This window comes from Nomascus leucogenys, chromosome 22a (genome assembly GCF_006542625.1).
Source record: "Nomascus leucogenys isolate Asia chromosome 22a, Asia_NLE_v1, whole genome shotgun sequence".
NCBI classification, from domain to species: Eukaryota; Metazoa; Chordata; class Mammalia; order Primates; family Hylobatidae; genus Nomascus; species Nomascus leucogenys.
Genome location: NC_044402.1, coordinates 57,793,208 through 57,819,795, shown reverse-complemented (window position 1 = coordinate 57,819,795; position 26,588 = coordinate 57,793,208). Strand labels below are relative to the sequence as shown.

At 37.0% G+C, this 26,588-nt stretch overlaps 1 protein-coding gene across 1 annotated transcript in view; it reads left to right on the top strand.

The window, feature by feature from the left end:
* The window catches only part of PRIM2 (DNA primase subunit 2), a 315,579-nt gene that overhangs the window by 184,898 nt on the left and 104,093 nt on the right, over nt 1–26,588 (top strand). Inside the window, exon 8 of the mRNA XM_003254106.4 lies at nt 3,602–3,669. Coding sequence (XP_003254154.2) covers nt 3,602–3,669 — 68 coding nt within the window. The remainder of the gene's footprint in view (nt 1–3,601; nt 3,670–26,588) is intronic.

Here is a 26,588-nt window from a genome sequence, read left to right as displayed (position 1 = left end):
CTGGCCATGCCAGCAACTAGTTGCTTATGGCCTGAGGAACCTGCTTTCCTCATGCATAAAATGACAAAGTTGGACCAGCACCTCCAGACTCTCTTTTGTCTCTTGTACTTTGAATGTATTTGACATTTATTGGCATTTTTCTTTTTTTTTTTGAGACGGAGTCTTGCTCTGTCGCCCAGGCTGGAGTGCAGTGGTGCAATCTCGGCTCACTGCAAGCTCCGCCTCCTGGGTTCACGCCATTCTCCTGCCTCAGCCTCTCCGAGTAGCTGGGACTACAGGCGCCCGCCACCACGCCCGGCTAATTTTTTTTGTAGTTTTTTAGTAGAGACGGGGTTTCACCGTGGTCTCGATCTCCTGACCTCGTGATCCACCCGCCTCGGCCTCCCAAAGTGCTGGGATTACGAGCGTGAGCCACCGCGCCCGGCCTGGCATTTTTCTTTATTTTTATAATTTACAAGGGTACAAGTGTAGTTTTGTTACATGGATATATTGTGTAGTGGTGAAGTCTAGAGTAACCACTTGATTTATTGGCATTTAATGGAGGATTATTAGTTGGTAAAATGCATTATTTTTGTAACCAAATAGATGTCAAAGGTCAAAATTTACCCAGTAATACTAATTTTTAAAATGAGATTTATATAAGAGTTAGTGATCTGTTATACTTGTCTAAAAACAGTGGAAACTGTATTAGTTAATTCAGTATGCTAATATAGTTTTAATAATGAAAGGACATCTTAACTCACCCGTAACCTTTCAACAATAATGAGAAATAAGCTATAAGTTATGCCAAATTCTATGATGGTTCCCATGAAATAGCCCTAACTTAGACAACTCGTTTAGGCTTTGCAGATGCAAACTGTGATAGATCTTCCTTCTCTTTCATTCTTGGTGATTTATGTGTCCGGTACATTGTTGTGTTTTTTATAAAAAGAAAAAAAATTAAAACATAGTTGGAAGCCAAAGTCGATTTAACCTGGATAGATATAGCTTTCTAGTTGTAGAGGAAATGCTAAAAATCTCATTGTGACAGTGTATTGCTTTCTTGGAAGGCTTGATAATTGTTACTTAGTTTAGTTTTGATTTATATTTAGTTTTGCTCAAAGCAGGAATTTGAAAAGCTTTATGAAACATACACATATACTTTCATTTTTATCAATTAATGAAATTACATACTTGCTAAACTAAACATCTGTTTTGTTGCAAGTGCTAGGGATGCAGTTACCACTCACAGTCCAGTGGAGTAAGTAGTAACTACGTTAGCTGGGAGAAAAATTTCAGAAGAAATGGAGCCAACAGTTCCTAAAATGAAGTTTGCATTCTGTCAGCAAAAGGTTAGCAGATGGGTTTGCCACTTTAAAGAGCTTTGGAATAGCTTTATTACTTCATATCCTTAACATGAAGAGATGCATGCTCTTTTTGTAAATGCTAATTGTTTTAAAAGTTGAAAAGAAAACCTTTGGAAAACTCAAAAATCTTCCTTGAAATAATTTTACTCAGAGCATTGGCCTCTCCCTGGTTTAGGAATCATTCTTGCCAGAGATTCAATCTTGAAAGTAAGTTGGAGGTGGGAAGGGGAGGATGGGAGAACTCAAATCATCGAGCACATGTGTTCTAGAAAACTGGAGCTATGGAAAATTTCTACCTGATGTGCTGTCATTGTGTTTTGTGGAATTGGCAGAAGCTGTATAGTCAGTCAATCATTTTGTGCCTATTGTTTCAGTAATGCCGCCTAAAAGGAAAATTTTAAGAAAATGTCTGATGAAAGACTGATGTAATAACTTTACGCTGGGAGCCAGAGCGAATTACTGGATGATTTTAATTAGGGGTGTGGTTAACTTTCATTGTGAAAATTTCACTCTGACCTTGGTATAAATTAGGGAAGGGGCAAGAATAGCAGCAGAAACAACAGTGGGGATGTATTAATAGTTTAGGGAAAAGGAAATGAAGACTGAAATTAAGATGAAGGGGTAGATTTGAAAATCTTTCCTATATGGACTTAACAGATGTCTAGAAATATTTTGCTGTTACTGAGGTGTTTTTTGTTTGCCTCTATTAGAAAGCATACTATATAGATTGACAGAAGTGACTGAAAAAGCCCACTCTGTCTGCTCTGTTTTCAGAGAATTGACTTTTGAAATGTCTAGATAAATCATTTAAATTGTCCTAGAACACAGCTTTGATTCTGAGACATGAAATCTCTTGAACAATGAAAATGGCATTTTGTAACAGGATTTGACATTAACAGATAAAAGATGTATTAAAGTATTAAAGTGTTTTGTTTGTAGAATTTGATAACCTTGATAACATCTTATATGTTACATATATGTTACTTAGTATTTTTTAATACTTAGTACTTAGTATTTTGATACTTAGTATTTTTCAGGGATACTGAAAGTCTGTTGATTGTGCTAAAATTGCAGCAGATTAATTGTCTCACTTTATTGTATTTTAGTAACTGTAGACCTGTTGACTCTTGTACAAAATTGGGAAAGCTTCTCCATTATTATCAGAATATGGCACTTTGGTCAACTTTTTTTTCAAAAATATAAAAGATTTTTAGGTGATAGTTTTATTTGCATAATATAAAAATTAGATTGGATGAATTAAATGTCTTCCATTTTTAGGAAATTATAATTAATGTATGAAAAAAATTAAAAAGAGAGGATACACTGTATAAACCCAAAGGATATCTTTCAGTTTGTTGCTTGTCTTAAGGTTCTTTTTTGTGAATTGTTAAATGATTGATTAGTAAAATATGAGAACCATTTTGATCATAATTGAATCCTGAAGAGATTTATCTTTTATTTTTGTTTTGATGTTTTATTAAGTTTACCTCAAGCTATCTGATTACTTTGAATGAATGTCTTTAATTTCCTTGTGTCAAATTCTTATAAAAAGGCATTCTCTTAAGAATAGAGATACATAGATATATAATTAATATTGTTGTAATAAAATAGATCAGAAATTCACATTTTGATGATATGCTGTCAAGTTGGTACACAGTATTGGCTCTGACTTCTTATTTCCTAGCTCAGTTTGAGGTCATATTTCAATATTAAATACTTTGAGTTGCTTCTGTATACTTAAAAGATATCCTTGGTTCCTTATAGTCATATGGCTGACAGAATGAAGTACATACACTTCTGTATGTAACCAGTTTCACAGTGGCTTAGCTATAAATCAGAATTTATCTTCCCAATTTATTCATCATCTTAGGACTCAGTGCTACAGGATTGGTTGTTATACAATTTTACATTTAGAAGTTTTTCCATTTTTATTTACAAAGATAATAGTCTCATAAGTGAATGCTTTTTTCATGAACTCAGGACACTCCCTTTTACTCTCTGTTTTGCTCACCTTTTTCTTTACTTTTAAACTTAGTGACATACCCTATGTCCTTAGAACCGTGTAGCTAGCTAGCTTTGATCACGTAATGTGTCAGGTTTTTATATAATTTCTTGATTTGAAAAAAGAGAAATAGAACCTTATATTTTTAAGTATTGCCTCCCTATCTGCCCTTCAGCTCGTTTTACATTTAGTATTCAAATATGTTCAGTGTTTGGCCTTTGCTGTTTTTACTAATTTTCTTCCCTGCTTTTAGTTAACAGCCAGGTCCTTGCCTGCTGTGCAGTCTGATGAAAGACTTCAGCCTCTGCTCAACCACCTCAGGTAATATAAAGGCACAGCCTTGTTATGCTTATAAATCCAAGTGCAGTAAAGTGAATAAAGTATATTAAAGTGGTGAAACCCCTTCAATTACTAAAAACTTATTTTTTTTTTTGCTTTCATTCCATTATTCAAATTGAAGTTCTTAATACCATGTACTTGTTACCCTTGACTTTAGAGCACTGTAGAAAGCTCTTTTAATTCAACAACAGTGTGCTGAACTGCTTGATAAGTTTAAGTTAAATGAGTGGAGATAACTAACTTTACAGAAAGATCTCAAATGAATGAGCTATTTACGTAAATACAAGGTTAAGGCATACTTTTATTGAGGATAGATGAGTTGGATGGAGTTTGTTTCTAAATACAAAAATAATATAGTCTCATTATTTAAAAAATAAAGTTAGAAAATACAGGAAAGGAAAAGGAAAAATCTATCATTACTACTTAGAAATAATATTTATCCTTTCTATGTTTTTTAATTTTAATTTTAATTTTTAATTTTTTGAGATGGAATCTTGCTTTGTCGTCCAGGCTAGAGTGCAGTGGTGCCATCTCCGCTCACTGCAATCTCCGCCTCCCAGATTCAAGCAATTCTTGTGCCTCAGCTTCCCGAGTAGCTAGGATTACAGGTGTGGGCCACCTCGCCTGTTTAATTTTTGTATTTTTAGTAGAGACAGAGTTTTGCCATATTGGCCAGACTGGTCTCGAACTCCTGACCTCAGGTGATCCACCTGCCTCAGCCTCCCAAAGTGCTGGGATTACAGGCATAAGCCACCGCACCCTGCCCTTTCTATGTTTTTGTTGTTGTTGTTGTCGTTGTTGTTTTTTACTTAGTGTTGAAATTATAGTTTATGTGACTATTTTTTCCATTTTTATAAATATTGTAATATTTTTTCCCTTAGTATTGAGATCTTTCTTTTTTTTTTTTTTTTTTATTATACTTTAGGGTTTTAGGGTACATGTGCACAATGTGCAGGTTTGTTACATATGTATCCATGTGCCATGTTGATTTCCTGCACCCATTAACTCGTCATTTAGCATTAGGTGTATCTCCTAATGCTGTCCCTCCCCCTCCCCCCACCCCACAACAGTCCCCGGAGTGTGATGTTCCCCTTCCTGTGTCCATGAGTTCTCATTGTTCAATTCCCACCTATGAGAGAGAACATGCGGTGTTTGGTTTTTTGTCCTTGCGATAGTTTACTGAGAATGATGTTTTCCAGTTTCATCCATGTCCCTACAAAGGACACGAACTCATCATTTTTTATGGCTGCATAGTATTCCATGGTGTATATGTGCCACATTTTCTTAATCCAGTCTATCGTTGTTGGACATTTGGGTTGGTTCCAACTCTGCTATTGTGAATAGTGCCGCAATAAACATACGTGTGCATGTGTCTTTATAGCAGCATGATTTATAGTCCTTTGGGTATATACCCAGTAATGGGATGGCTGGGTCAAACGGTATTTCTAGTTCGAGATCCCTGAGGAATCGCCACACTGACTTCCACAATGGTTGAACTAGTTTACAGTCCCACCAACAGTGTAAAAGTGTTCCTATTTCTCCACATCCTCTCCAGCACCTGTTGTTTCCTGATTTTTTAATGATGGCCATTCTAACTGGTGTGAGATGGTATCTCACTGTGGTTTTGATTTGCATTTCTCTGATGGCCAGTGATGATGAGCATTTCTTCATGTGTTTTCTGGCTGCATAAATGTCTTCTTTTGAGAAGTGTCTGTTCATGTCCTCTGCCCACTTTTTGATGGGGTTGTTTGTTTTTTTCTTGTAAATTTGTTTGAGTTCATTGTAGATTCTGGAGTAGGTTGCAAAAATTTTCTCCCATTCTGTAGGTTGCCTGTTCATTCTGATGATAGTTTCTTTTGCTGTGCAGAAGCTCTTTAGTTTAATGAGATCCCATTTGTCGATTTTGGCTTTTGTTGCCATTGCTTTTGGTGTTTTAGACATGAAGTCCTTGCCCACGCCTATGTCCTGAATGGTATGCCTAGGTTTTCTTGTAGGATTTTAATGGTTTTAGGTCTAACATATAAGTCTTTAATCCATCTTGAATTAATTTTTGTATAAGGTGTAAGGAAGGGATCCAGCTGCAGCTTTCTACATATGGCTAGCCAGTTTTCCCAGCACCATTTATTAAATAGGGAATCCTTTCCCCATTTCTTGTTTTTGTCAGGTTTGTCAAAGATCAGATAGTTGTAGCTATGCGGCATCATTTCTGAGGGCTCTGTTCTGTTCCATTGATCTATGTCTCTGTTGTGGTACCAGTACCATGCTGTTTTGGTTACTGTAGCCTTGTAGTATAGTTTAAAGTCAGGTAGCGTGATGCCTCCAGCTTTGTTCTTTTGGCTTAGGATTGACTTGGCGATGCGGGCTCTTTTTTGGTTCCATATGAACTTTAAAGTAGTTTTTTCCAATTCTGTGAAGAAAGTCATTGGTAGCTTGATGGGGATGGCATTGAATCTATAAATTACCTTGGGCAGTATGGCCATTTTCACGATATTGATTCTTCCAACCCATGAGCATGGAATGTTCTTCCATTTGTTTGTATCCTCTTTTATTTCATTGAGCAGTGGTTTGTAGTTCTCCTTGAAGAGGTCCTTCACATCCCTTGTAAGTTGGATTCCTAGGTATTTTATTCTCTTTGAAGCAATTGTGAATGGGAGTTCACTCATGATTTGGCTCTCTGTTTGTCTGTTATTGGTGTACAAGAATGCTTGTGATTTTTGTACATGATTTTGTATCCTGAGACTTTGCTGAAGTTGCTATCAGCTTAAGGAGATTTTGGGCTGAGACAATGGGGTTTTCTAGATATACAATCATGTCATCTGCAAACAGGGACAATTTGACTTCCTCTTTTCCTAATTGAATACCTTTTATTTCTTTCTCCTGCCTGATTGCTCTGGCCAGAACTTCCAGCACTATGTTGAATAGGAGCGGTGAGAGAGGGCATCCCTGTCTTGTGCCAGTTTTCAGAGGGAATGCTTCCAGTTTTTGCCCATTCAGTATGATATTGGCTGTGGGTTTGTCGTAGATAGCTCTTATTATTTTGAGATACGTCCCATCAATACCTAATTTATTGAGAGTTTTTAGCATGAAGGGTTGTTGAATTTTGTCAAAGGCCTTTTCTGCATCTATTGAGATAATCATGTGGTTTTTGTCTTTGGTTCTGTTTATATGCTGGATTACATTTATTGATTTGTGTATGTTGAACCAGCCTTGCATCCCAGGGATGAAGCCCACTTGATCATGGTGGATAAGGTTTTTGATGTGCTGCTGGATTCGATTTGCCAGTATTTTATTGAGGATTTTTGCATCAATGTTCATCAAGGATATTGGTCTGAAATTCTCTTTTTTGGTTATGTCTCTGCCAGGTTTTGGTATCAGGATGATGCTGGCTTCATAAAATGTGTTAGGGAGGATTCCCTCTTTTTCTATCGATTGGAATAGTTTCAGAAGGAATGGTACCAGTTCCTCCTTGTACCTCTGGTAGAATTCAGCTGTGAATCCATCAGGTCCTGGACTCTTTTTGGTTGGTAAGCTATTGATTATTGCCACAATTTCAGAACCTGTTATTGGTCTATTCAGAGATTCAACTTCTTCCTGGTTTAGTCTTGGGAGGGTGTATTTGTCGAGGAATTTATCCATTTCTTCTAGATTTTCTAGTTTATTTGCATAGAGGTGTTTGTAGTATTCTCTGATGGTAGATTGTATTTCTGTGGGATCGGTGGTGATATCCCCTTTTTCGTTTTTTATTGCATCTATTTGATTCTTCTCTCTTTTCTTCTTTATTAGTCTTGCTAGCGGTCCATCAATTTTGTTGATCTTTTCAAAAAACCAGCTCCTGGATTCATTAATTTTTTGAAGGGTTTTTTGTGTCTCTATTTCCTTCAGTTCTGCTCTGATTTTAGTTATTTCTAGCCTTCTGCTAGCTTTTGAATGTGTTTGCTCTTGCTTTTCTAGTTCTTTTAATTGTGATGTTAGGGAGTCAATTTTGGATCTTTCCTGCTTTCTCTTGTGGGCATTTAGTGCTATAAATTTCCCTCTACACACTGCTTTGAATGTGTCCCAGAGATTCTGGTATGTTGTGTCTTTGTTCTCGTTGGTTTCAAAGAACATCTTTATTTCTGCCTTCATTTCATTATGTACCCAATAGTCATTCAGGAGCAGGTTGTTCAGTTTCCATGTAGTAGAGCGGTTTTGAGTGAGTTTCTTAACCTGAGTTCTAGTTTGATTGCACTGTGGTCTGAGAGACAGTTTGTTATAATTTCTGTTCTTTTACATTTGCTGAGGAGAGCTTTACTTCCAACTATGTGGTCAATTTTGGAATAGGTGTGGTGTGGTGCTGAAAAAAATGTATATTCTGTTGACTTGGGGTGGAGAGTTCTGTAGATGTCTATTAGGTCCACTTTATGTAGAGCTGAGTTCAATTCCTGGATATCCTTGTTAACTTTCTGTCTCGTTGATCTGTCTAATGCTGACAGTGGGGTGTTAAAATCTCCCATTATTATTGTGTGGGAGTTTAAGTCCCTTTGTAGGTCACTCAGGACTTGCTTTATGAATCTGGGTGCTCCTGTGTTGGGTGCATATATATTTAGGATAGTTAGCTCTTCTTGTTGAATTGATCCCTTTACCATTATGTAATGGCCTTCTTTGTCTCTTTTGATCTTTGTTGGTTTAAAGTCTATTTTATCAGAGACTAGGATTGCAACCCCTGCCTTTTTTTGTTTTCCAGTTGCTTGATAGATCTTCCTCCATCCCTTTATTTTGAGTCTATGTGTGTCTCTGCACGTGAGATGGGTTTCCTGAATACAGCACACTGATGGGTCCTGACTCCTTATCCAGTTTGCCAGTCTGTGTCTTTTGATTGGAGCATTTAGCCCATTTACATTTAACGTTAATATTGTTATGTGTGAATCTGATCCTGTCATTATGATGTTAGTTGGTTATTTTGCTCGTTAGTTGCTATAGTTTCTTCCTAGCCTCGATGGTCTTTACAATTTGGCATGTTTTTGCAGTGGCTGGTACCGGTTGTTCCTTTCCATGTTTAGTGCTTCCTTCAGGAGCTCTTTTAGGGCAGGCCTGGTGGTGACAAAATCACTCAGCGTTTGCTTGTCTTTAAAGTGTTTTATTTCTCCTTCACTTATGAAGCTTAGTTTGGCGGGATAGGAGATTCTGGGTTGAAAATTCTTTTCTTTAAGAATGTTGAATATCGGCCCCCACTCTCTTCTGGCTTGTAGAGTTTCTGCTGAGAGATCAGCTGTTAGTCTGATGGGCTTCCCTTTGTGGGTAACCCGACCTTTCTCTCTGCTGCCCTTAACATTTTTTCTTTCATTTCAACTTTGGTGAATCTGACAATAATGTGTCTTGGAGTTGCCCTTCTCGAGGAGTATCTTTGTGGCGTTCTCTGTATTTCCTGAATCTGAATGCTGGCCTGCCTTGCTAGATTGGGGAAGTTCTCCTGGATAATATCTTGCAGAGTGTTTTCCAACTTGTTCCATTCTCCCCATCATTTTCAGGTACACCAATCAGACGTAGGTTTGGTCTTTTCACATAGTCCCAAATTTCTTGGAGGCTTTGTTCATTTCTTTTTATCCTTTTTTCTCTAAACTTCCCTTCTCTCTTCATTTCATTCATTTCATCTTCCATCAGCGATACCCTTTCTTCCAGTTGATCGCATCTGCTACTGAGGCTTCTGCAATCTTCGCGTAGTTCTCGAAACTTGGCTTTCAGCTCCATCAGCTCCTTGAAGCCCTTCTCTCCATTGGTTATTCTAGTTATCCATTCTTCTAATTTTTTTTCAAAGTTTTTAACTTCTTTGCTGTTGTTTTGAATTTCCTCTCGTAGCTCAGAGTAGTTTGATCGTCTGAAGCCTTCTTCTCTCAACTCATCAAAGTCATTCTCCATCCAGCTTTGTTCCGTTGCTGGTGAGGAACTGCGTTCCTTTGGAGGAGGAGAGGTGCTCTGTTTTTTAGAGTTTCCAGTTTTTTTGGTCTGTTTTTTCCCCATCTTTGTGGTTTTATCTACTTTTTGTCTTTGATGATGGTGATGTACAGATGGGTTTTTGGTGTGGATGTCCTTTCTGTTTGTTAGTTTTCCTTCTACCAGACAGGACCCTCAGCTGCAGGTCTGTTGGAGTTTACTAGAGGTGCACTCCAGACCCTGTTTGGCTGGGTGTCAGCAGCGGTGGCTGCAGAACAGCGGATTTTCGTGAGACCACAAATTCAGCTGTCTGATAGTTCCTCTGAAAGTTTTGTCTCAGAGAAGTACCGGGTTGAATGAGGTGTCAGTCTGTCCCTACTGGGGGGTGCCTCCCAGTTAGGCTGCTCAGGGGTGAGGGACCCACTTTAGGAGGCAGTCTGACCGTTCTCAGATCTCCAGCTGCGTGCTGGGAGAACCACTACTCTCTTCAAAGCTGTCAGTCAGACAGGGACATTTAAGTCTGTGGAGTTCTGCAGATTTTTGTTTGTCTGTGCCCTGCCCCCAGAGGTGGAGCCTACAGAGGCAGGCAGGCCTCCTTGAGCTGTGGTGGGCTCCACCCAGTTCGAGCTTCCTGGCTGCTTTGTTTACCTAAGCAAGCCTGGGCAATGGCGGGCGCCCCTCCCCCAGCCTCGCTGCCGCCTCGCAGCTTGATCTCAGACTGCTGTGCTAGCAATTAGCGAGACTCCGTGGGCATAGGACCCTCCGAGCCAGGTGCGGGACACAATCTCCTAGTGTGCCGTTTTCCAGGCCCGTTGGAAAAGCGCAGTATTAGGATGGGACTGACCCGATATTCCAGGTGCCGTCTGCTTCCCCTTTCTTTGACTAGGAAAGGGAACTCCCTGACCCCTTGCGCTTCCCGAGTGAGGCAATGCCTCGCCCTGCTTCGGCTCACGCACAGTGCGCTTCACCGACTGTCCTGCACCCACTGTTAGGCACTCCCTAGTGAGATGAAACCGGTACCTCAAGCAGAAATGCAGAAATCACCCGTCTTCTGTGTCGCTGGGGCTGGGAGCTGGAGACCGGAGCTGTTCCTATTCGGCCATCTTGGCTCCTACCTAAGAAAAAAAACAGATGTATATTTTTCTAGTGTCTGGTTTTTCCCTTCTTTTATTTGAGACGGAGTCTCACTCTGTTGCCCAGGCTGCAGTGCAGTGGCACAGTCTCGGCTCACTGCAACCTCTGCCTCCTGGGTTCAAGCGATTCTCCTGTCTCAGCCTCCCGAGTAGCTCAGTATTGAAATCTTTCTAAAAACATTATTGTTAGTGACATTATATTTTCTTGTGTATCTGTACTATAGCATATTTATCTCCCTTTGGGAAGCTTTAGACCATTTCCAGTTTTTTTTTCCTACTATAAAATAATGCTATATGTTAACCTTTATTTGTATTTTAGATCATTTTCTTAGGGTAGGTTTTCAGAATTGGAATTACTTTGTCAAAGGGTGTGAACCATTTTAAAGACTTAAGTGTATATGTATATTTCTTTTTCAAAATCTTATTCTACCTATACACATATTTGTATAAGACTGCCATGTAACTATACTCTGAACAAGATAGGGCAGTCAAAAAAGTTGCTAATAGGTTAGACATAGAGATACTATTGTGATCCTGTGCATTTTGTTGGTAATAATAATTCATTTTCCTTATTTTTGAGGTGGGATTAACTACCTGTATTCTTTGCTCACTTATTAATAGCATCTCCTGATCTTATTTGCTTTTACATACTTTAAAGGATAGTCACTCTTTGTTGTATTTGTTACATACTTTTTTCTAAAATTCTAAAATTGTAGTAGTCAACATACCTACATTTTCAGGTTTTATGTAGTCAAGCACCAATAGTGTTTTCCTTTATGGTTTTGAAAAATTCTTTTTAAACTTCTCTTTCAGAAGTGTGGATAGATTTTTACTTTCACCAGAAAGTTTTAGTTTTAGTTTTCTCTTTCTTTCTTAGTATTTCTTTATTTTTCCTTTCTTTCTTCCTCCCCTCTCTGCTTTCCTTGCCTTTTCTTCCTCTCTCTAGTAACTATTCCTTCCCAGACAGCTTTTTAACCTTTGTTTAATTGTTTTGTTGGGTTAGGAAGAAGGGAGGGTTGATCAAGTCTAGTATTTCAGCAGGGACAGAATAGCATACATTTTTATGTATAACAACATTTATACATGATTGTTAAATTTACTAGAGCTCTGTGTTAGTGAGTTAAGAATCTCAGAAATTATTTTTGAGTCTCTTGCTTAATGCCCACCTGCCGCATTCAATTCTGTTGGCAATTTTATCTCTCGAGTATATCTCTTGCTATCATGGCCTCTTGTCTGTTTGCTTTGCCCTTTCTAATATATTTCGCATCATTGCCATATGTGTTTATATTATTCATTGGCTTAAGACCCATCTCTGCCTCTCCAATTTCATTCTGGAGGAAGTCCGAACTTCTTAGCCTGGCATAAGAGGTCCTTCTGGAAGAGGCCTGGGCTGTCTGTCTCCGAGATCCTAATTTCACCAAATGCTGTGAAGTTCCTTTAACACAACATGCTTTTTGCTTACTCACCTCTACAGCCTTACAAATATTTTTCCTTTTGCCACTTCTATTTATGTAAATTTATAGATATATAATATATATCATTTTAAAACGTTTTAAATGTATTTAATATAATTTTAAGATTTTTAAATGTATTTAATATAATTTTAAAATATTTTAAATAGAAAAATATATATTTTAGAAATATATATTTAAAGTATATTGTAGATGTATATAAATACGCAAATCTATTTATATTCCCCTCATGCTCCACTTTTATAACAACTTTTGCTTGACTTTTAAAACTCTTCTCAGACGTTACCTCTTCTGATACGTTTTCCCTGACCATTAATTAGTTCACCTCTGTAGTCTGAATTGGAAGTCTTTTATAGATATTTTCATAATATCCCATGCCTTCCTCTGTATTACAGAATTTGTGATATTGTTATTATTTGTTTACTGTTTGATTTCTCCATTATAATATGCTTGAAAGCTTGTAAAGTGATGTTCATATTTGTATTTTCAATAGCGGAGACAGTATCTGGTGTGTGATAGGTATTATATGTTTTGTTGAATGAATGAATGCAAGTTATATTGGTGAAATTTTGTTGTTTCTTTCTGCATAAAGTTTTTATAATTTATAAATCATACTGTCAAAATTTTTTTCCTAGAAAACCACTGGTTCAAAAGGTAAAAACCTAAAGGGTAGAATCTAGCTTCTAGTTAATCTCACAGTTGATTCTGAGAGATAATGATGGATTCTCCTTCCTCCATCTGAGTATGGTAATTGCCAGCTAGAATTTAAATTAACTACTGACACATCTCTTCGAGTCCTTGAAAGTTGCACAAACTGTACATTCATTTAAGGGCTTTTGTGCTCTGTGGATTTCACTCATGACTTGTTGCTAGGCAACCAGGACTAGATGCTGCATGTAATGTGCACCCACTGCTGTTGCTTTTTTATTATTATTAAACAAAATGGTTTCTCATTTTATTACCATGTCAGAGACATCTATATGTTGGGTGGCAGCTGATGTGCATAGTTTGACACTTCCTGTTCTACAAAGTAACCTTGTGATACGCCTTTCAAGAATATTGAATTGTTGCTTTTGCTTGTCTAAATGTAATGTTTTTATTTTATCTTTCTTTTTGCTTAGTTCTAAATAGGAAATAATAATATTTGATTTGAGAGATTCTAATAATAATTTTGTTAGAAAAAAATTGATTTGCATGAACTGTGTAATTTAAATGTTACCTAGAGGCGGATGGACATTAGGAGGTTGATACTGAGATCATTATTAGGTCTAATTTTGTTTATTGCCTCTAATGAGGAAAGAGGAATGATGAGTAGCATTTTAATTAAATTTGTCAATAAAACTAATTTGGGAGATAATACAAATACCTGTAAAAATTGAAGTAGCAATACAGAGAAATTCTCAAATCATTTTACAGGATTTGGAGACTTGAAGAGAATTAGGGTAACACTGCCAATCAAATAATCTAGAATATTGCTTAACAATATATATTATTTTGAGACTGCAGAAGTGATGTGTCCAAACTGTTTTAGTTGAATCCAATTCTCAGGTACAGAAAAACATCGTGCTTGAATATCTTATGGCAGTACAACTGTGTTTTTAATTCATTAGTATCGTCCATTCACTCATTAATTACTTAGTGCCCGTTATGTGCTTAGAATTAAAAGAAAACACACAATCTCTGTTTTCAGGGAGTTGGGTTTGATTTCATTTGAGAGATAGGCACTTGTTCGAACAAGTTATAAAATTTGTAACATTTTCTATCAGAATTAAATACAATGTACATAATTTTGTTAATTGAACTGTCTCCCTCGTGGAATTATCTCCTTAAGTAATCAGGCCATAACTTAATTGTTTTGGTTTCCGTGCATTCTAGCACAGTGGCTCACAGTGGGAGCTCAGATTGGACTGAAATTTATTCTTTTTTTGTTTGTTTGTTTTATTCTTAGTCAGCTTTCTCAGGCTGAATGGACTGAACTGTAATCTCACTTGAGGGATAATATTGTCATTAACTAAGAAGGAGAATAAAGAAAGGAAGACAAGGCAATTAGGGAATGAATATGATTGCTTAGATGGTAATTTCAGTAGTTTCAGACATTTTAAGCTTGAGATACCTGTGGGGACATATGTGAGAGATGTTTTAATAAGTAGTTGAATACAGACCCACAGTTGAAGAGTGAGGTTTACATCAGGGAGACATTTGCTAAGGTCTTGGTTAAAATAAAGGGAATGGTTGAGATCACTCAGGAAGAGAGTATAGAGAGACAAGAAAAGGGTGAAGGGTTCTGAATCGAACCCACAGAATATCAGTGTTTAAATGACTTGTGATGGGCAGTGCGGGAGTTGGGATATGAGAAACCAGTAAAAACACCAGGGAGGAGGCTTGAACAAAAAAGGATAGTGATATGATGGGTGCTAATGGTATGGATACAAGTCCAAGTCTTATGAGGATTTGAGGAATAAATAAGAAATGAGGCTGTGGAGATACAAGGAGTAGGCTACTCTTGGTAGAGCTTAATTCTGAGGACATGTAAGGAAAAAGGACTGCATCTGTGAGCTTCATGGTTGAAGAAAGTGTTTTCTTTTTTCCTTAAGATTGGTAAGATGAGCATATTTACAGGTTAAGGCAGAAATGAGTAGTATGGGAGTAAGAGGGAATAATTGAAGGGGCAATGTTTTAGAAGGGGTATAAGGGGATGGGCCAAGAAGTCAAATTGACTGGAGTTTAAAAAGTACTTTCCAACCTAGCTTTTTGGTGCATACTCAGAACAATCCAGTGTGGATGGCAGATGGTTATTTATCATAATCCCTATTTTACAGGTTGATGATGGAGCCTCATGATGTTCTCATTAAGAAAACCTAATTTTTCTTTTTCTTTCTTTTCTTTTTTTGAGACAAAGTCTCACTCTGTCGCCCAGGCTGGAGTGCAATGGCATGATCTCGGCTCACTGCAACCTCCTCCTCCTGGGTTCAAGCGATTCTTCTGCCTCAGCTTCCTGAGTAGCTGGGACTACAGGCATGTGCCACCACACCCAGCTGATTTTTTATTTTTAGTAGGGATGGGGTTTCATCATGTTGGCCAGACTGGTCTCTAACTCCGGACCCCAGGTGTTCTGCGTGCCTCAGCCTCCCAAAGTGTTGGGATTACAGGTGTGAGCCACCGTGTTCACCATGCACCAGCCAAGAAAACCTAATTTTTCTAATGAAAAATACTGCTTTTCCCTCTCCTCAAAAGAGATGAATTAATTATTTCATAAGACTATACCATTTTTCAAAATTGATACCAGGAACTTTTCTATTGGAAGAAATAAACTTACTTAGACTTACAATAATATAAAGTTTAGAGGGAATTTGTATAAATCATTATTTCTGCTTTCACCAAATTGCATATGATTAGATATGTAATCTAAGGAGCCTCCATCTCATTGTGGCTTTACTGTCATTCTCATGGTTATACATCACTGCATTTTCTAGGGTGAATTATATCGTTCACTGATTTGGTAGTTTGGAGATACATAAAGGTCTTGGAATATGTTCCCATGAATGTAGAAGTTTATTGTAAATAAGTATCTTTGCTATCCTAATGATGGTACCATGGGATAATATTTATAAAAATGGTATTAGGCTAGCAAGTGTGTATGATAAATATGTTTATTTTTATTTATTATCTCACTTATAAATATGAAGTATAAATAGGTGCAACTAGAGAGGAAAACTTGCAGCCCATATTATACATGTGATAACTTTTAGTTGTGTGATTGAGAATTTTTTTCCCTTAAAAATAACGCCTACAGTGTATGTATCTCCCTCCTTTATCCCTTCACTTCAAGATATGAAGTGCATTGGGGGATAGCATATTATAAGTCACTGTAATAGTTGCTATTATTGGCTGGACGTGGTGGCTCACGCCTGTAATCCCAGCACTTTGGGAGGCTGAGGCAAGCAGATCACTTGAGGCCAGGAGTTTGAGACCAGCCTGTCTCTACTAAAAATACAAAAATTAGCCCACTGTGGTGGCGTGCACCTGTAATCCCAGCTGCTCAGGAGGCTGAGGCAGGAGAATCACTTGAACCTAGGAGGCAGAGGTTGTAGTGAGCCAGGATTGCGCCACTGCATTCCAGGCTGGGCAACAGAGCAAGATTCTGTCTCAAAAAAAAAAAAATTGCTATTATTTAATGTTTTGTCATTAAAGAATAACTCATTTTTAAAATGTGTATTTGTCACGCCACAATTTTGTGAGCATATTTCAGCCCAAGAATGAATTAGAAATCAAACAAAGATAAAACAAGCTAAGAAAGACAAGTATTACTTATAGTAAGTAGTTGGACTGCATCATATGGATTAACTTTTAGTGCATACTGATTTCGCAAGCAGATGTTTATACAAACCTTTATTTTAAAATCATTTAAAGTAATAAAAGCATCTTCCTTCAGTTGGTATTATTACTACTTTTGTAAAATTCCTTTTCCGAAGGCAGTACATTTGGTTAATATGCACACATTTCTGCTTATTTTTCTAAAGAATATGCTTTCACAAATTTTTTATCAGACATGTAATCTCTGTAAGAAAGCTTTTCTTACTATCCAAAGTGGTACAGCTATCATTGTTTTCTTTTTGAATTAGTTCTCATTTTGAAATCAGAAAATTGTGTGGGCATTCGTGTGTCTATTGTGGTAAATATGAAAATAAATGCCAGTAAATGGTTTAGTAGATAAGGGCTTCATCAGTTGAGGGCTGAAATGAAAGCCTCATTAGCCTGGTCCACATGCTTCAGTTGTTTGTTAGCTCTTTCTCATCACCTGTTTCCAGTCTCTGGCAGTACCTTGAACATTTATTTCCTTTTCTACATGCAGCAGCACGAGCTTTTAGTTCAGTGATTACAGTGAAGGCTTTCCAGGTGCTGTGTAAGATATTAATAAATTAGAATATATTGTTTTCCATTGTCACCTTTGAATTACAATTTTTTCACATCTGTATGGAAAATGTTAATGCCTTCTTAGAGGTATACTTGTGAATAGTCAGCATTTTGTTAGAATCAGCCCGTTGTGTTAAGGGCACTATAATTGGTACTGATTATGTACAAAAGAACTAATAGATGTGGTCCCTTAACTCAAGATGTTTATATTTTTAAGGGGAAAGAGGACCAAAATTTATAAACAGTCCCCCCTCTCCCCACCCACACACATACCCAAGGCTGCACCGGAATAGTTGTTGCAAGTTAAGTAGATAGTAAAGAGTCATGGGAAGTCTTATAAGAAGCAGTATCTGCATATGGATTATGTTACAAATTTAATGTCGTTTAATGTTTTTGGTAAAATGTATAGTCACAATATATAAAATCACCTCCCTCCCTAATGCAACCACCACTAAGCTTCTTTTGTGAACTTGATGCATACTTTAATGTAATTATAAAGTGGTTAACTTTTAAAATTTTCACTTAACATGTTATAACTAGGTAATAAAGTAGAAAATTGATTTTCATGACTCTAATTTTAAGTATGTGCATAATAGTCAATCAAGAATAGATATATTTACTTTTACTTAGCCATTGCCATTTTATCAGCTATGTATAGCTTTTGGGGTTGAATAAACCTGTGGCGAAAAATTATAGAATGTGAACAGTTTCTGTGTGTTCAGGCAAAGTAACTGAGAAGAAATACTATAGTAACTTTATGTAGAAGGAATTGTAGCATAGATGTTTTCCAGCAGATCAGATGGAGATAAGAACAAAGAACAGCAGCAGCCTAGGTGGTGTATAGCTTTGAAAATACAGGGAAGTTCATTAGTTTAAAAATGCCATCTTGCCCAAGTGAGAAAGTGGCAGATTTCTTAACAAGTGAACGAGTGACTTGAAAAAGGTGGAATTGAGGAAGCCAAATGTTAAAGCTTATTAGCGTGTGTAGATTAGAGCCTTTATAGCCATTTTTTCAAACACTCCTTTAGAATATTTAAAAATCACTTGTGTCATATGTCTGTGTGCGTAAGTACATTGTATATATATTCCCTGATATTTAGCAACGACACTAGCATTTTTATATAAAGAAAATAAAAGGTGACCAGTGTATTAGTTTTCTATTCCAGCCTTAACAAGTGCCACACATTTAGTGGATTAAAACAATGCCCATTTATTATCTCACAGTCTGTAGGTTAGAAATCGGACATGGGTCTTGCCAGGCTAAAATCAAGGTGTCAGCAAGGCTTATATTCCTTACTGGAGGCTCTGGGGAAGAATTTACTTCCAAGGTTATTTAAGTTGTTGGAGATCCTGTTTTTATGCTGGCTGTCAGTTGAAGCCTGCTCTTTCCTCCTAGAGGCTGCCCACATTCCTTTTCATACTTTCCATGATTTGCTAGAGGCCTCTGAAGTCCTTGCCCGTGGGTCCCATCTCAGAGCCTTCCCATGCTTCACATCTCTCTAACTTATGCTGCTGTGTCACACTGCCTCCAACCTGAGAAAGTTTTCTGCTTTTAAAGGCCCATGGCGATTAGATCAGACTACAGGGATATCCAGGATAATCTTTTCATCTAAGATCCTTAACCTTAGTTACATCTGCAGAGCCCCTTTTACCATGTAACCTAACACATTCAGAGGATCCAGGAATCAGAGCATATTTAGAGGGTCACTGATTCAGCCTCTTATAGTGAAGGTTTTCTTTTGAGGTGGGAGTATGGAGTGAAAACAGCTTTTTGTATCGCTTTTCATCAATTTAACATGTAAGTCACCATTCTTAATTTATATAGAATACTAACATTTCCTGGAGTTTTGTAGTTAATTCACTTTGCTAGTTTAATATATCTTAAAGTTGAAAAAAGGTATAAGAAATGAGTTCTTAACAGAAATATAAAAAGTTACTGATTTTCTTTTAAATGATACTGAAGGAAGATAGAAAAATCTTTCCTGTCTTATCAACCAAGCTACCTAGAACAAGGCAAATAAACACTGCTGTAAATAGTAGACTTGGTAATGAGGTTACATATAGTGGCTGAGATGTACTGAGGTACTTTGTGTGAGAGCTGTTCAGTAATACACGCTCACACACCTTTTAGCATTCTAAGAGTTTGTTTTATTTACGTTTATTGAACACATATTAAAGGAACTCTTACTGGTTGCCTCACATGGTGTTAGGTTCTAGGGATACATTTATTTCTGCCTTTGTAGGACTGAATAGTTACTAGTAAAAAAAGAATTTTAACTAAAGTAATTATAATCATGATGACTCTTGGCATAGTGAAGGTATGTGATTATATGAGAGCATGTAGCATCCTGGAAATAATGAAACTTTGCTTGTCACAGTGGTCTTGTAGCTTAACTCCAGCCAGACATTGTAGATTTCCCTTAGTCCTCTGACTCCAAAGTTTCTCAGGAATTTCTGGATTGTGGATACAGGATACTGGGAGCCTTGTATGTATGCAGTAAGTCAAGAAGCAAGATACCGCTGGAAAGTAAAATTTATGATTTCTTATGCTTTTTTAGTAGTTTTAATATCTGCAGTTGTTAAATTTCCTATTCTTCACTCATTGGGTTTCTTTAAAACATTGATCGCTCTCTGGTTAAGTTACAAAGAAAATTAGTGATTTTACACTGTGTTAGTCATAAAACACTAACAAAGTACAAAATAATAATGATGTTATGGGAAATAATATTCTTAAAAGGCCTGAGAAAGCATTGTGGCAGTATTTGTGATATATTAGCAACAAAAAGTAACTTGTTGAATGCTATGTAATAGAACTTTCTGTGATGATGGAAGTGTTCTATACCTCTACTGTTTAATCCAGTAGCCAATAGCCACTTACAGCTATTGAGCATTTGAAACATGGCTAGTGCTACTAAAGAACTGAATTTTAAATTTTATTTAATTTTAATTAATTAAAATGTTAATTTCAGTAACCAATTTTAGTTAATGGTTACTGTATTTGATAGTGTAGTTCCGTATTGTATTTGAAATATATTTAAATAATTACATATTTTTTAAAAATCATAGTAGTGGGGCTTAGAGTTTCAAATCTGAGGTAGCCCTGGAAAAGCTGTACGTATGGAGCGGTTATAAGCAATTGTGGCCACTGAGAGTCATGAGGCTCCTAAGTCAGGGCAGCTCTCACATCTCTACTGGTGGGGATTTTGCCTCTGTACCTGAATGAGCTGTCCACCTGTGCAGGACTGTGGTAAGGATTCCATGGAAGAGGAATACTTGAAGCTGCCCAGCTAGCAAGCTGTGATTCCTGTCCTGGATCTTTCCGAGTAAACTGATGCCACAAGGGGCCTATGGCATAGTCTTGTGAGTCTAAATGTTTAGTTAACCTAAGAGCACCCCTTGGCATTCCAGAACCAATTAACCTTTGTTTACTCAGAGTAAACACAAAACAAAATTCAATAAATTGAGCTGAGGAAAGGCAGACTACCAAGACTCACCAAAAGTTTAATGCACTCTCAATTGTTTCTAATTACTATTTGGAAAGTAGTGCTAGAAAGGATAATACAAGATGAATTTTAAATGCCCACTTTTAGTAGCGATATCTTGGTTCTTGACTTACTGCATACATACAATCTACCAGGAATAGTCATCAAATGTGTACATTGGTGGAAACAAAAATGTGTATAGCGGTGCATCTTCTCAGGTCTTATTGAGGCGTGTCCTTAATCATCCAATGTAAAGTCACCCTCACAAGTGCTTTATAATATTTTCTCACTATGTTATGTTTTCTTCACAGCAACATCACTAGTTGGAATGATCGTTTTGTTTGCTTGTTCAGTATTTTTTTGCCTAGGGTATGATCTCCATGAGATGAAGGAATTTGGCCATCTTGTTTACCACTATCTCCCCATTACGTATAAGAATGGCATAGGACCTCAGTAAACACTTGAATGAATGAATAAGTGAATGAATAATAGGACCTCAGTAAACACTTGAATGAATGAATAAGTGAATGAATGGATGAGTGAATTATAGAAACTTTCAGTTTAAAAAATTTTACCTTTAATTCCGTTTTCCAAGCTGCTAAATATTGAGACTGAATGAGATGTTAATTTGGACAAAAACTGATGGATTTTCTGTCATTTCCAAAGGATAACTATGATAAAGAAATGCTTTTTATCTTTGTAGAAATGTACTGCTGTTTTTATCTTTTGTTTTGGGACATGGGACTTTTTCTTTATGCAGTCAGGAACTAATCATGGAGGACAGAGAGTACTTTCTATTCCTCTGTGTGATCTCAGAAGTGCTCCCTCTTTTTCTTACCAATGACTTATTATCAAGGAACCTGCCCTGATATTCACGCAGGTTCTTTTCTATTTTCCTTAAGCATCGGCCAGCTTGAGAAATAAAGGGACAGAGTACAAAAGAGAGAAATTTTAAAGCTGGGCGTCCAGGGGAGACATCACATGTCGGTAGGTTCCGTGATGCCCCCACAAGCCGCAAAAACCAGCAAGTTTTTATTAGGGATTCTCAAAAGGGGAGGGAGTGTGTGAATAGGTGTGGGTCACAGACATCAAGTACTTTACAAGGTAATAGAATATCACAAGGCAAGTGGAGGCAGGGCGAGATCACAGGACCACAGGACTGAGGCGAAACTGAAATTGCTAATGAAGTTTCAGGCACCATTGTCATTGATAACATCTTATCAGGAGACAGGGTTTTTGAGATCAACTGGTCTGACCAAAATTTATTAGGTGGGAATTTCCTCTTCCTAATAAGCCTGGGAGCGCTATGGGAGACTGGGGTCTATTTCACCCCTGCAGTCTCGACCATAAGAGACGGCTACGCCCAGGGGGGCCATTCATAGGCCTACCCCCGGGGGGGCATTCTCTTTCTCAGGGATGTTCCTTGCTGAGAAAAGGAATTCAGCTTTATTTCTCCCATTTGCTTTTGAAAGAAGAGAAATATGGCTCTGTTCCACCTGGCTCACTGGAGGTCAGAGTTTAAGGTTATCTCTCTTATTCCCTGAACAATTGCTGTTATCCTGTTCTTTTTTCAAGGTGCCCAGATTTCATATTGTTCAAACACACATGCTCTACAATTTGTGCAGTTAACGCAATTATCACAGGGTCCTGAGGCAACATACATCCTCCTCAGCTGACAGGATTAAGAGATTAAAGTAAAGACAGGCCTAGGAAATCACAAGGGTATGGACTGGGGAAGTGGTAAGTGTCCATGAAATCTTCACAATTTGTGTTTAGAGATTGCAGTAAAGACAGGCATAAGAAATTATAAAAGTATTAATTTGGGGAACTAATAAATGTCCATGAAATCTTCACAATCCACGTTCTTCTGCCATGGCTTCAGCCGGTCCCTCTGTTTGGGGTCCCTGACTTCCCGCAACAACTTATTCGAATATTGACCACTTGTATTCAAAAACAAAACCAGAAACAAAACTGTTACATACCTTGCTGTTTTGATCTATGAAGTGAAACCCTTAAACATTATGAGGCATTGTCAATGGCTATGTGAGACTGAAGTGGCATATAAGGAAAGGATGTAATGCGACTGTTGGACTCTGACTTTTAATAATAAACCTCATTAATTGTTCCAGCACCCCCCACCAAAGCTCCCAAAACATTGTGGCAGTTATTGGGGAACAAATGTGAGGGGATAATCCTAGAATGCCATAAATGTGTAATAGCTCATCTCCGTAGCATTCCACATTGTGTAAATTATTTGTGGGGGAATGGGAAGACGTTGTCTATCATTTTAATGTATTAATTTTGCTGGATGTTGGAACTTTATTCCCTCAACCTCTCACTTTTTCATGACTACCCTATTATGAATCCTTTCTTTATTGTAGTCATTTGACTATCCTGGACCCAACCCAAAACCAAAACCATCTGTATTAGGGTTAATTATATTACCACAATATATGCTAAGAATATAGAGAGTAAAGGAACATAAAATTTTTACTCATGAAAATAGATATGTTTGTTGGGGGTCTTAAAGTTATGTGGTGAAAATACCAATGAAAAGCTGTAGTTTGAATATATATTACAGGGGTGTATGTGTGTATTTTACTTTTAAAATCAATTTTATTGAGGTACAGTTTATACACAAATCCACCCATTTAAAGGGTATAGTTCAATGTCTTTTGACAAATGTACAGATATTTTTATAGAAAAATGAGATGCAACTTTCACTTATCTTGGAGTTCATTGGATTTTGGTTATAACTTGGAATAAATAGGAAAATATGGGCCACATGGGGAAGATGAGGGAAACATAAAATAAAGTAGCAGTTGTACCATTTATAGCTCCTACCTGATATGGAAACCCATATGGTCCTGATTTTTATTGGATATTTTAGCCTCTTGGAATCATACAATTTCTCCCAGTTATAAAGAAAAATAGATCATTGTACTGCATGTTGTCTGATGGTAGTTTTCTGCAGAGACTTTTTTTTAAAGTAAAGTTGAATAAAATTTATGCTTGTGGAAAAATAATCTACATTCAACCAATTTAAAACAGAATTTTATTGATTGTGTTCTCATTTGGAATAACTGCAGGGAAAATCACCTGGGCTAATACAAGTTGGATATCATTTACTAGGGATTTAGCTGGAGAAAAAAACCCAAACTCATTTCAATTTCAGTGGTGACAGCTGTTGACTGAATTTTCCTGTGATATCCTTCACTGCAGGAAACGATATATTGTAGCTTTGGTTCCTTTGATTTCCTACCCACCCAACAAATCCAAAGTGCAGGAACTGTGCTTTCTACATGTCTGAGTGGCCTAGTTTATGTGGACAGGGGTTTTTTTTTTAAACACCCAAAGTGGGTAAAATTGTGATTGCAAAATATAGATATATGGGTAATGTATAGAAACATTTATTTCCTCTTCCTGAAATTGTTTTTCCATTTGTGCTATTATTACATCTGGCTTCATGTGAAAAGGCTGTATTGGAACTTGGTATACTTTTATGGAATGATGTAGGAGATTACTTTCATTTTGAAAGATGTATTAGCTTACTTTTTAATGGTCCAAATAAATATGTTTCTTTGATGCAGAGATCAGTTTTGATTATTTGTGATGCTTTCTTCACTGCTTTTTTATCTTATGCTAATTTAAAAAATATGATAAACTATAATCTGCCAGATAGAAAGGAGTAAATGGTGTTAACCTCTTTAGGCTTGAGAATACTGGGAAACGCTTGACAAAGAATGGAAATGTGTTTTATATGTTATTGTTTTATGAACCTCAGAAACTCTGTCTGCTGGTGGGGAGAGAGGGCAGAGTAATACCCCCTGAGGATGAGGGAGGAATTCTTTCCACTCTGGCTTAGGACTTTGCTGTAAGCCACATTTGCATCCTGTCTATTGTGGCTTCTTACAAATGAGAGAATGGACAGTTGCAATTAGGTATTGAGGTTGAGGTTGGCCAAGCAGCCCCAAAGCCTCGCAGATAAACATGTCACAGCTTTCTTTGTCCCCAGAGAAACAATTCAGGTTACTACCAAGCTAATGAGAATTCAAGATTGCTTCCCTAATAGTGTAAATGGCAAACTATGGCTTAAATATAAAAACTTGATTCCCAAGTAAAATGTTGTAAAAACCAGCACATTTACAGTAAACTTGAAGCATTTCCTTTAGTCGGCCTAATTGCAGCCTGTATTTTGCTTATGACTGGCAGAGATTGATGTTAGTGTAGCAAATAGAAGTCAGGGCAAGTCATCTGGTTATTCTGTAGGTGTACGTAGTCCTCCAGAGAGAACTATTTGATTGTTTTATGTCATTGTGACCTCACTATACAGTAATGCTATCCAGTAGAATCGTAATGAGAGCAACAAATGTAGGCCACATATATAATTATATATAATTTTAAATTACTCAGTGAAATTAATTTTGATAACATACCTTATTTAACTCTTATTCAAAATATCTTTTATTTATTTATTTTTTTAAGAGATGGGGTCTTGCTCTTTTGCCCAGGCTCAGCTACTTGAACTCCTAGGCTCAAGTAATCTTTCTTCCTTAGCTTCCTGAATAGCTGGGACTACAGATATGTGCCACCACACCCAGCTCAAAATATTTTAATATGTAATCACTATGAAAAATTATGAACGAAATATTTTACATTTTATGTACTAAGTCTTTGAAATCCAGTGTGTACTTTGTACTTATTGAACATCTCAATTTAGTCTAAGCTACATTTCAAGTGCTCAATGGTCACATTTGGCTGATGGATACTACATTGAACAGTAAAGCTTTATAAAAATGGATATCATTTAAATCTCTTCTGTTTAAGTTGAATATTTGTACTTTGGACACTTCCTAAAAATGTAAATATAGACTATAATGATAGACTCACAAAATCTTCCCGATATCAGGTTATTCAAGGACATCTAAATTCTATTAATACTTTGAGGTTAAACATTTTATGTGATAGTACGAAGAAGATTGGAAAGAAATTATTTTTTCTAGTATTCATAGGAAGAAATTGGTGAACGTTAAGAACAGAGAAAAAAAATCCAAAATGTTTAAGAATAATAAATTCAGGCCGAGATGATGATGATGTTTATTACAATTTAAGTGAAAAATACTGTGATAAACACTACAGACATTTCGTTTGTCCTCACAAGAACTTTTTGAGAGCAGCACTTTTGTGACTGTTTTATAATCCCTGTTTTACCAGTGCTTAAGATGAAAGCAATTAAGAGATCTTTGCAAAATCACACAGGTAGTGACTGTATGTAAACTTTTGCATGACTCTTGAATTCTGAAACTTACCCTCTTAATCACTCTTCTCTATTTATTGCTTGGTTCTTTTATGCCTCCATGATTGCCTTGGGCAAACTGGACTTGGAGAAATTATACAAATGAAGAGGAGTTGCAGCCAATTCCTAAAGTGTTGCAACTATTCCACTACTTCCTGTTTACTCTGTCAAATTTTCATCAGTAGTCTGGAAAGGAGAAAATGACTGGAGTTGTAATCACCCATGAAAAGCTGGCTTTTGCCCTTCCATTTTGTCAGTAATGCCCTGTGGCATTTATGTCACAGTAGTGGAGCTGGTGAACACCACTCTTGGAGCTGAGGTGTGATGATCCATCTTCTGCCAACAATCAGTGCCACAGCATGAAAAGATTATTATTTTTTTTCTTACCCAGCTAATCTTGCCATGAAACCCATAAATCCACTTTCATGTAATTTCTGCTTTTTTGTTTTCAACTCTGAGTTTCAACACTCGAAAACAATTCCCTGTTGAGTACCTAAGTGCTCATATTGATATTCGTGGTACATTGAACAGGACTTAAATTTGTGTTGTTTCTACGAAGTCCAGGAGTAGGTCTGCCTTTCACTACAATTCACAGATTAGATGTGTGCAGATGTATGTGTTTCAGATTTATCCTTTTATATATCCATGGTATTTTTGCTCTGTACATTAGACATTTATGAGGTAGTATTTGGGG